The sequence below is a fragment of the Haliotis cracherodii genome, unplaced genomic scaffold (genome assembly GCF_022045235.1).
Source record: "Haliotis cracherodii isolate W230 unplaced genomic scaffold, xgHalCrac1.p SCAF_1, whole genome shotgun sequence".
Classification (NCBI taxonomy): Eukaryota; Metazoa; Mollusca; class Gastropoda; order Lepetellida; family Haliotidae; genus Haliotis; species Haliotis cracherodii.
Window position 1 is genome coordinate 58,679,960 of NW_027266264.1, and position 11,828 is coordinate 58,691,787.

General features: G+C 38.6%; 1 protein-coding gene across 1 annotated transcript; it reads left to right on the plus strand.

The window, feature by feature from the left end:
* The first annotated feature begins 788 nt into the window (after window positions 1-788).
* LOC139479884 (EF-hand domain-containing protein 1-like) lies at window positions 789-11,063 on the plus strand. Its single transcript, XM_071262807.1, has 11 exons — window positions 789-955; window positions 2,627-2,848; window positions 3,358-3,508; window positions 4,057-4,193; window positions 5,035-5,262; window positions 6,137-6,478; window positions 7,211-7,351; window positions 7,650-7,944; window positions 8,911-9,001; window positions 9,233-9,425; window positions 10,227-11,063. The coding sequence occupies exons 1-11, from the start codon at window positions 908-910 to the stop codon at window positions 10,302-10,304; spliced, it is 1,926 nt and encodes a 641-aa protein (XP_071118908.1). The 5' UTR covers window positions 789-907; the 3' UTR covers window positions 10,305-11,063.
* The last annotated feature ends 765 nt before the right edge of the window (window positions 11,064-11,828 follow it).

The following is an 11,828-nucleotide window of genomic DNA, read 5'->3' on the forward strand; positions in this document are numbered from 1 at the left end:
AACACGTTCCACGTTGACAAATTTCATAACCCAGTTCATTAATGACATTTTACCTTTATGGCACACCGGTACATTCCTTATAGTATTAAGTACCTTTGGGCTTTGCTTCGTCTGTTTATTACTTTCACTATGTGTCTTTTCATAAATGTTTTTAAAAAAAAAAATATTTCACGAAATATTGTTTCACTTACAATAATACGCATAGTTTGGAATAATGGTTGCTTGTGAACCAAGAGATAATTGACTTCATGATATTATTAGTAAGTGTGTGTAATTCAGTAAACAAAAAACACATGTCTACGAACGGTGCAGTCTTCCTTTGATTACAGTTCATTTCGTCTACAGTCAGTTTGACTACAGTAATTGAGGTAAGGTGGGGTGATTCGACAACACTCAGTTAACCCCTTCTCTCACTTGGTAATGGACAGGTCCGAACTCCATAATACTAGCGACACATACCTTAAGACAATCAAAACTTGAAATAAAGCCGAACAATTGAAACTATCCTGCTCAGGAATAGCTCAGTAGTAAATAAAGGTACCCTTTCTCCTGAGTAGTCTCATAAAGTGATAAAACCCCATTAAAACCACTGATCATGCCGAACACGCGGATTACTAATAAGAGAGAATTGGTTATAATAGCCGTTGATTAATTTATACTTTAAATGTTCGCATGAGGCCGATGTGAGTTCGTAACATGAAGAATGGGTTGTAATCAAGTAGTATTTGTGCTCTCCAACGAGAAAGACAGGAAAATCCTAATGCCAAATCACGCGAGATTGTAAGCGAGACTCGGTACCTTAGCAACACCGGGCAACAAGGACGCAGGCTTAGAATATCAACAACCAAACACCTTCAGAACATAGTGTGTGTCTGCCATCTGCCAGTTCGAAGGCAGTGATTTGAAGATGGAAGGTTTACCGTTTCTTCCCGGAAACAGCTTTAATGACCCAACTGTAAGTTACACTTTGTTATACATTTGCACCTAAGATTGTCTACTATTTCACTCCAGCGGCCTCTAGAGCCTAGTCTAGGTCTAGTTGCTATATTGATAAGAAATGATAAACTTAGACAGAATAACACTGACGCATTTTGGTCAACATTTAGCTGGTGGAATGTACTATTTCATTGTTAATAGCGACATATGTGTCTTAATTTTATCTTCTGTTGGTTAGTTCCGTTTTACCAGGTTTGGTGCTATCGATCTCTAGAACATGACCAGGCTTCAGCGTTTCCACCACTTTTTATCTATTATTCATGTACAGTCTGTATCTGTCCTACACCATGGGACACTGAAGGCCAAGCCAATACATTATTTCTGTGGAATATGTTTAATTACACCCAATATTACTTATAAATGTTATTAAGGTGATATTGAACTGATGTGTTATCATATTATCTCGATTTATTTATCTTTTCATGTCAAAATTGGCTGATAATAGCAAGTAGGCCAGGGTGGGGAAAATACAGCCTTAATCCCCAGAAGATGTCTCTTCAACATCCCTGTCATAAAAGAAATAACTGATCAATTGTGAAATGACGTTTCACAAATATACAAATATAGGAATCTGTAGAGCAGATAGTAGAGTAAAACTTGAACTATATTTGTCATTGGTAAAGAACATTACACCATCCAACACAGTCTTTTCTTTCCATCATTTTCACTTAATGGCAACAAGCAAACCAAGCTCTGCATTATGAAATATACAAAGAGAAGCTTGACGTTGTTGCTCAGAGTCCAGCCAATCAAATTTAGTTTCTAATGATCTGCCCCTAAAATTGGCCCCACCATTTAGGGCTGGGACGATTCCAAATTTACTACCTGGGTACCCACCCTCCTATTATCCGACCCTACCCGGGTACCCGCTGTAGGTCTCAAGGGATATGTACAAACGTTTGACCGTATTCCTGTCAAAATGTATTTAGATACAGGTATAAAATGATCTGGTCATGCATACACTGAACTTGACTGAAGTTTTATCTCTATTCAAACATATAAAGTCAGAAGGAATGTGTGCATAGTCGGAAAGAAATGCGAACATTGTCACTTATAGTGTAACCATAGATTTCTAGATAATGTTTGCCATAAAACAATATAATCACGTGACTAACCACGAGTCCGGGTAGTACCGAGTACCCCAGTTACCCATCCCAGCCCTACCACCATGCATATTTAATTTTTTTAAACACTGTTAAAACTACTTTTAAGTCAACTTTTTCTTATACCAGATTCTATTTTGGCAAATCATGCCATTCACACAAGGGGCATGCATGCATTGGAATCAAGTTTTCATTGAGATTTGTAACCTGTTTAAACAAATAAAATCCTCCCTATCAAGTCATTTTTGAAAAAAAGTCATGAAAACAATAAAATCTTTTAAAAACTGGCCTGAAATAGTTAACCCCATATCATTGTGGCATCACAATTATTTAAAAAATATGTCCAAATCACCAACTTCACCAAGTTCGCACTCTGATACTGCATGGGTATAGAAGGGAATCTATGTGGATGTTCACCTAAATGTCCAACAGAACATACTTGTTGCAATGTCAATTTAACTATCTCTTTATTTTCTGTAATAACAACTGAGCATGTGTTATTAGGTGATAACTATTTTCTTTTACAGAGGGGCAAGTATCACAGACCGCACTCACTAGGATACAAGAATGGCTATGCCATCCAGAAGCGTCCAGAGGTTGGGATTGGTGGGGAGACGATTTTGCACAATCAGCTGAATGAGGCGGAGTTGGATGAGCTTGCCAATTTCAATCCCACGCTGACCTATGGTCAGGCAAAGCAAGCCCCTCCAGAAGATTTTGTGCCTGGACATGTGGCTTGGGATAAAAAGGTGTGTGGAAGCGGACTTCCTATTTTAGATATGGTTGAAATGATGACCTGTTAACAAGTTTGTGAAGTAACTGACTGCAGACCTGATGCCAGCTAAGCTGAGAGCTTGATGGAATCTTCAAAAATAATTTATATTCATCCCCAAAAATTATTCTCCCCAAACCAGCCATGGGGAACTTGAAATATACAGAATATACAACAAAACACAACATCATTGGTCCTTTCAGACTAGTGGTTTATGTGAAATAGCTATTTTGTTTTGAACATAACTTGTCCCCTAAGGTTTTCACTAGACTTTGACAAACTTGTGACCGTGTCTCTATCCTTGTCTCATCACAATATGATCTAATCATGAAAATGTTATTATACCATTTGTGTCTCAAAAAATCACTGTTTGTTTATTTATTTTGAAATATTATGGTAAAATACAATGTTTGTTGATGATTTTGTATTCTTCATAAATATATATATATACTTGAATATATTGCTAAACATGCTGTTACGTTATAGGTGTTGCGGTTCAATGGCTACTTCAAGCAGACAGTGAATGAATCGCCTGATGAGTTTTACCGCGTTCGTCCCGTGGACATCTACTACTACCTGGAGGATGACAGCATCGCGGTGGTGGAGCCTCACGTGGAGAACAGTGGGATGCCTCAAGGTAACTATGGCCTTCTGTTTTTCATAAGTTGATGTGCAGATTTTTCTCTCTCAAGCCTTTAGGTTGGCCCCGGCCGCGTCATACCAAAAGACGTTAAAAGATGGTACTTGTTGTAACCCTGTCTGGCGCTCGGCATTAAGGGGCTAAAACAAGGACTGGTCGGCTCGGAGTCAGTATACTGTGTCTGAGTGGGGTATTCATGTTAAACTGCGGCATGGTATCTCAGTGGTCTAGCACTATAAATCGGCATCAGTCCGGACAAGTACAAGCAGCCACACACACACGTGCATGCACGTCGCTATATAAGTGCAATAATCTTGGACGCGACGTGAATCCCAATTTCACCTACACTTTTGGGTGGTGATAGAAATAAAAACAAGCATAAAGTAACTTTTTTTAGGAAAAATATGGTTATTGGGATGCCAAATGTAAATTTTCAAAGTTCCTATTTTGATTTGTGAAATTCTGTAAATTATGAGTCGTATGAGTCAGGATAAGTATAAATGATATTTTTACTCTAAAAAATACATATTATGTTTGGTTTACAGGGAAGTTGATCAAGCGTCAGCGTCTTCCGAAGAATGATCAGGGGGATCACTGGCACTGGAAGGACATCAACATGGGCCAGAACATCACCTTCTACGGCAAGGTGTTCCATGTTGTCACCTGCGATGGCTTCACAAAGGTACATTACAATGCAGGAAGTGTGGTGACCTTTGTAATTTTCCTTTGAGACACCAATGTCTTGAAATAAAAATTTGTATCATTAATCAATGTCACCTTTTATTACACATCAACTAGACTACACTTGTCATTACAATAATGATGAACACAAAACCATGGTGACTATTGCTTACAGTTTTCATAACTGCCCATGACAGAATTATAAAATAGCTTTTCCAATTTTTTATTTATTTGCTCAAAATGTTTAAGTAGGTAAAAAGAAAGTAGGGGCAGGATGACAAGGGAAAGACACAAGTTTTAGAGTTACCTCCCTTCCATTATATATGCTGATCTGTAATGATTCACATAATTCATTGTGTTTTTTAGATAGATTTTCAACAGGTTTAAGTATATTGTTTTAGGTATTTATATTTTAGTTTTAGTTTTTTTGAATATTTCATTAATCTTGAGAGCAACAGTAAATGAGTTATTTTTATCATTTTCATTATTTCTGGTTGGCGGAATAAAAACTGGAGCTGCTTTTCATTTGTTTTGGCGGATTCGTAAACCAAGTTTTTAAAAAAAGTCGAGCCTTATAGCTTCAGTGGAATACTCAGTTAATGATAAGACAGTGGAAACCTGTTTATATGGATGGTAGTGTTCCTCTTAACTGACTGACTAACAAATGTCTGGATTAACGAAACATTGGTATGGAGTAATGTCCCTTTGAACAGATTTCAGCATACCCAGCAGCTATCGCCTGGGAGGTGGCTTCCAGATTAATAGGTGTTGGATTAATGAGGTTTAAATGTTCACTGTAACAGAGGAAAGAGAATTATCCTCCCCTTTGTGTTATTCCTTAGGACTTTCTGGAAAGCGAAGGTATTGTTGTAAATGACCCCACGGGGATGCCAACCGATCCCTACATTGAACGAAGAAAGCAAGCAGCGGCACTGCGCACATACCAGGCCCCGAGCTCATTCGACAAGACTCGACAGTTCCTGGAGCTGGACAGAAAAGTCCTGAGATTCTACTGCGCTTGGGATGACAGGGACAGTATGTTTGGAGAGATGAGGCCATTCATCCTACATGTGAGTTCCTTGGATCAGTGTTATGATGGCAACGGGTCACATTGTGTGTTGTATTTTCTTATGTATAATGCACGCTTTATAAGAACAATACAGCTGTGTAGAGGCGGTGCACATGAGTTTTGATGGGTTTTTTTCCCCAAATGCAAAGACATTACTGTGAGCACGTAACACCAGAAATATGTCAGCAAATTGGTACTGAAGTATGCAAGTAAATTCTGTTATTACACTATGGGAGATTTTCAGATCAAACACGACCTACATGTGTAAATGTGTTTTAGGGACAGAATCATTTGATACTGGGATGCTCTTAAAGAAAATTGAAATTGGGCTGGCAATTTATTTTTATTTGCCAGGCCTCAGGGTTAACAAAAAAAGTACTTTCTAGGTTGTGGTGGCTCCAAAAAACTTTGTTTCCGCACTCTTTCCAGAGGGAAAATAACTGTCTTGAAACAGTACTTAAAAAAATATTCTGTCTCTCACCAAACTTCCTGGCCCACCCCAGAATATGAAATGGTCAGGAGCTTGAAAGGAATGGTTGAAAGCCAGGGTACATAGGGTCCTGAAGTTATCATGGTTGAACATAAGAATAATGTTCAGTTATGTAAGGATCTGTTCCTAGAGGAGTCCTCAGTACATATGAGTGCAGTTGCTTCCATAGTTGTGTCAGGATATGCATGGATTTGCAGGGGATAGAAATGAACCGAAAAAGTAGACTAGCCAGAATAGTAATAACATATAGCAATATATTATGACCCTTGGATTGTCAGAATTGTTTTGACCAATGGTAGATATCTGTGATATAATCTTTCCTCTCACTTCAGGCTGATCCGCTGCAGCTTAGACTCAACTCTGATACCTTCTCTCCTTATTTCAGTACTACCTGGTTGATGATACTCTGGAATTAAGAGAGATGCACTCACCCAATGATGGCCGCGATCCATTCCCTGTTCTGATTGGTCGTCACAAGGTCCCCAAGGACCGTTACTCTGCTCCTTCTTCCTTCCCAGCAGTTGTCATGGAGCTGTCAGACCACGAAGTCAGGGAATATTTCACACCAAAGGACTTTGCAATGGGCAAAACCGTATCAATCTATGGACGTCGCTTCATTTTATATGACTGTGACAACTTCACAAAAGCTTTCTATTATCACAACTTTGGATTAACAGATTTCAACTCAGTTGATATCAAGGGCATGACAAAGAATCTGCCTAAAATGGTGAGTAATTTCCTCAATATACTAATCAAAAGAAGTTAAAGAACACATGATTCTTTCGTATGATTATATTCTTTATATGGCCACGACAGATAGACTGTTACCATTATGGTAAGTTTTATGAAAAGATTGGATGTTCTTTAACTTCTTTTGAGTAGTATACATGTGACACGATACATATACCTGGAGCCCAAATCGCTTCAACTTACTAGACAGTCCGGCTAGTAGGGGTCTAGACAAAATGGCCTTGACTACCAGGGTCACAAAGCATGACCCAGATTCGAATACTCTATTTCAGCAGTGATATGCCACACTACTGACATTTTTCTTTGGATCATCAAGTAACATATTCCAGACACTATTGTTTCTCTTCCATGTCACAACACATGTATTAGAGAAGAGAAGATGTGAGTTATCTCCTTGTGGAGCACTGGAGTCCGTGACTAAAGCTGACACATACTCTCAAGCACTCTCAGGCTAGTAGACAGAAAACATACCAAGTTCTCTACAATTTTGAAACATTTTCCAAATCAGTCCTGGTTTCAAAGGCAATTTTTTGACAGGAGTTAATAGGGAGTAGATTCACTTTCTGATATAATGGGATCATCATCTATTGGGCTGTGATCATGTGATGATTCCTTCACACATGAGACAGTTGATGTCAGGATTAGTATTGTCAATGCCTGAGAACCAGAAAGGATTTTGTTGAGCCTAAAATATATTTTTTCATTACAGGAGATTCCACCATACAACAATTTTGGGTCAATGGAAGACTCCCTCCAGTCCTGTCTGTCACTGGTGCCTCAGCCACCCAAGAAAGACTTCATCAAGATGCTGGAGAACGACCACAAAGTCCTCAGATTTGAAGCCATCATGGTAAGCAGGCTGTGAATAACAATGTCCCATTGTAAGAATAAAATATGTCTTCTGTAAGGAAATATTCAGGAAGAAACAGCTAGTATACAGGCAAATTAGCTGTTGAAGAGGAAACTCAGAGGAAACTCAAAGGACATAAAGTACAATATGTTTCAATGAAGTATTTGAATCATCAATAATGATTTATTGTTTAAAGTAAGGACAGAAATGAATTTCAAGAGCTGGACTGTCGTACTGTATACCTTGGTTATTCCTCAGCTGCATATAACTATATGTTCTTCTTTTTGCATGAATCCAGGATTCCGTCAGGCCAGAGGACAAAGGTCGTCGGTTCATCTTGGCTTACCGTCTTGCTGATGACATGATGACCATCTATGAATCTCCTGTCAGAAACTCTGGAATCATTGGTGGCAAGTTCTTGGAACGGACACGAGTGGCCAAGCCAGGAACTACTCCAGACAAACCTGAATTCTATGGACCTCAGGACTTCCACATTGGAGCAGTTATTGAAGTCTTCAAACACAGGTTCATCATCGTCAGTGCCGATGCCTATGTTCTTCACTACATGCAGGAACACAGCAGCCAGTTCCCAGGTATGTCTCTGTGGTGTCAGTTCTTAAATGGATTGGTTGATTCCTGTGAGTATTTCAGAGCTGACAAAGAATGGTTTTTGATTGGGCACAGTGGTGCATTTATTGTACAGATTTGCTTATTTACTCTGGCATTGGACCTTTGCAAGAGCAGATATAGCTTTTAAAGAAAGAGGGATGCACATCTGAATGAGTCATAGTGTTGTGCTTTTACTTTATGAATGAATACCAGATCACCTATAAAAAGTCCAAATTAATGAATGTTACGAATACATATGCATCCCAGTATTGGGTCCGTGTGTGCTGTGGAAGAAATGAAAGCTGCTCACTCTAATGTGATTCCCAAGCTGCTGTGATTATCATACTCTCATCCTCAAATGACAGGGGTATATAGTTATACCAAGGAATTCCATCTGTCAGTCGGTACTTTTGAGGAATTTTTGTATGCGACCTTTGGGCTTGAAACTATAGCATAGATTCTTTTCAAATTTGGTGCAAATTTGTATACTAATAGGAGAGGTGCACTGTGAAATTTGCTTCCAATATTTGGATTTTCAGAAAAAAACCAGCTATTTTTCATTTTTTTGCATAAACATTTGTGCGACCTATAACTCAAAAACTACTAAGTGGATTCTTTTCAAATTTAAGGAACACTTTCTATACTAATAGGAGAGGTGCAGTGCAAAGTTTGATTTTGATGAGTGGATTTTCGGAGATAATATTGCTTTTCTCATGTTTTGAACTGAGAACTATGTTGGAGTTGAAGTATTAATGAGCCCTGCTCACATTTTGCCTTGTTCATTAATGGTTTTCACATATTTCATCATCACAATATGAATTTATCACATCTTCAAAAAGGATGTTTGGATGAACTGTTCTTGGGGTTGTGCTCGTTACTGATTACAATAGTCTCATCTTTTTCCATGAAAATGACATTCTAGGGTTTGATGTGAGCGTTCACTATTTCAGAGAAAACCATTCAGTCTCTGCGTGATGCACTGGGCAGATCACAGGCGCAGAAAGAGGTCATCAAGGGAGGACTCATGAAAGTGAAGAGATCGTAAGTATTTGAAAAAATAATAATCTGAAATCCCTTTGTCCATCTCTTAATGTCCGACCTCTTTTGTCTTTGATGACTAATACATTTTGAACTGCTTATCTATAAATGGTTAATTGTTCAATACTAGAATGTTCATATGTATGAATTAATAGCATGGGTGACGTTCTATTTCTACCAAGATGCTCTCGCGACTGAAAGAAAATATGTAATAACGGTTTCATCTCGTCACAGGGAAGGCGACCTTGAGAATCTTGTCCGACAGGTTCGTGCGCAGTTGAAGAAGATTGCAATCACTGACAAAAGCCGTGTTGATGAGATGTTCCTGAGATACGACACCGACCGCACTGGCTACATCGACTGTAACAACATGCGAGATCTCTGTCGCAGGCTACAACTCCCAGTTGATGATGATGTCATTGAAGCAGTAAGTAGAAGACAGTGTGTTGACAGTCCGCAGTAGGCCTGGGACGGGTAACTCGGGTACTTGGGTCAGGTGGATCCTGAGTTGGACCTTGGTACCCACAGGACCTGGACCGGTGGTTAGTCATGTCATATATTGTTTAATGACAAAAACTCGCTATAGCTCAGTCGCTAATGTTCGCATTTCTTTCGGACGATGCACACATTCCTTTTGACTTGCATATGTTTGAGTGAAGATAATGCTTCAGTAAACTTCTTTGTACGCATGATCTGATCGTTTGAAACATGTATCTAAATAGTTTTGGCCAGGGCTGTGGTAAAAAATTCCCAATCAGACATTTTGTTCCAAACTCTTGAGGCCTGCTGTGGGTACCCAGGGGGTCAGATACGCGGGTAGTAAATTTGGACTTGTCCCAGCCCTAGTCCACAGATTCGCATCTCGATATAACATCTGCTTGTAATCATCTGCTATAGTGGATTTGTTTTCATTGAACATTCATGTGTCTCATTTTCTGCATATGTAATGATGACTAAAAAGCACTTGAGACGTTTTCAGAAATTTCATGAAACACCACAAAGCGATCTTAGTGCTGAGACTGAAACTTTCATACTTTTACAGAAAAAGGATGGGGATAGCACTAGACTGGCTTTGGATTGTGGGGAAAGTAAAATTAACAAGACATTGAAATATATTATCTGATCCGAAAATGTTGTCTGGATATTTTGCATTATTACATGTTCAAGTCATATCTGTTGCAGTCCATAGTGTCAACATGTTATGAGAGATGTGCTTTGTTTGTTTCAGCTTGTCAGCCAGTGTACTGTTGATGGCCAGGGCAGAATCAGCCTGGAGGATTTCCGCCGATTTGTCGAGAGCTCATAAATCACCATAGTCCTAGTGAATATTGTTTGAAACTGTAAATACCAGGGAAAGACTTCTACTGTACAGATGTTATTCTGACTATATCGATATTGAAATGTGAAACTTGTCAGTATCTAATGTGTTTTGCAAAACATTTTCAACCTCACATTTAACATAGCTTGTACGTCATGGTGATGAACATAAGACTGGCATCTTGTTTTGAACATGACATTAAACACAAGACTGATGTCGTGTTTTAAGAATGACATTCAACACAAGACTGGTGTCATGTTTTAAGAATGACATTCAACACATGACTTGTGTCATGTTTTAAGCATGACATTCAACACAAGACTGGTGTCACGTGTTATATGAGACATATGTGTCATATATATACATAGCAAATGAAGTATCCAGCCTCTTTCACAATTTTCTCGTTTTCCTCGGATGTTTGTGTTTTGTCATTTTTTTTTACTGATTTTAAGACATATTTCTCATTTTACATAAACTAGGAAACATTCATCACAGTTTGATACTCAAACTCTAACAAGTGAATTTCACAAGTATTTTATACAACAGGTTGAAACTGCTGATACAAATGCCAGTTATTTTAGATGTTTCCATTGTCGTCTCTGGAGAAAGTCAAAGAAACTGTTGTTGTATTGTTATTTTATCCTGACTTTTACTTGTACACCTATGCATGTCAACATATGTCTGCTTATTGCAACACAAGTACATTCTGTGATAAACATGTAGCAATGTTGCTGGAATAAAACATTTATATACACTCAAACTCTGTTTTGTGAAACAATTCTATAATAGCCACCTCATCACTCTCTTTCTCAAACTGAGGTGCACATGTGGCACAGTTGTCTAAGAACCTGCATTTTGGTGAACAGAGTTGTGTCCCTTTGGGATGCCAGGCTCCGCTGATTATAGATGCCAGATTTGACCACTATTATCTTTGGTCATTTGGCACATGTGGTTTTGATGGTTTCACCAACCGGGGGCAAACATCTGCTTCACAGAACTGCCACCGACATTAGGACACAATAAGTTATCAGATTTTCATCCACAATTCTAAAATATATTTCAAAGAGTTTGAGGCACCTGTATACGTTACCTGTTGATGGCTGTAGTTCACATGAGGCATGAATTACATTGAAGGAGTATCTACATAGTTTATGATATCAAGTAAAGACGAGAGTCATCATGAGTTTCGCTACTAACACACCATTTTGGGCTCATTGCTACCGAAAGACACCATACAAATTATGACACTGCAATGAAACGGTTATCAAAAGGATTAAAGAATAGTAATTTGATTACAATTTTCTATTCTCTGCCATAATTATAGTACCTATCATGCAAATATTAAAGGGATATCAATACTTACCGTTTTGTCTCACAGATATCCAGATTATCTTGTGATCAGAACAGTATTGTTCCCAAGAGGCATACCGTGAAGATCCAGGGTAGGATAGGTCTTCAGTAACCAGTGCTTATCGTAAGAGGCGACTAACGGGATCGGGTGGTCAGGCTCGC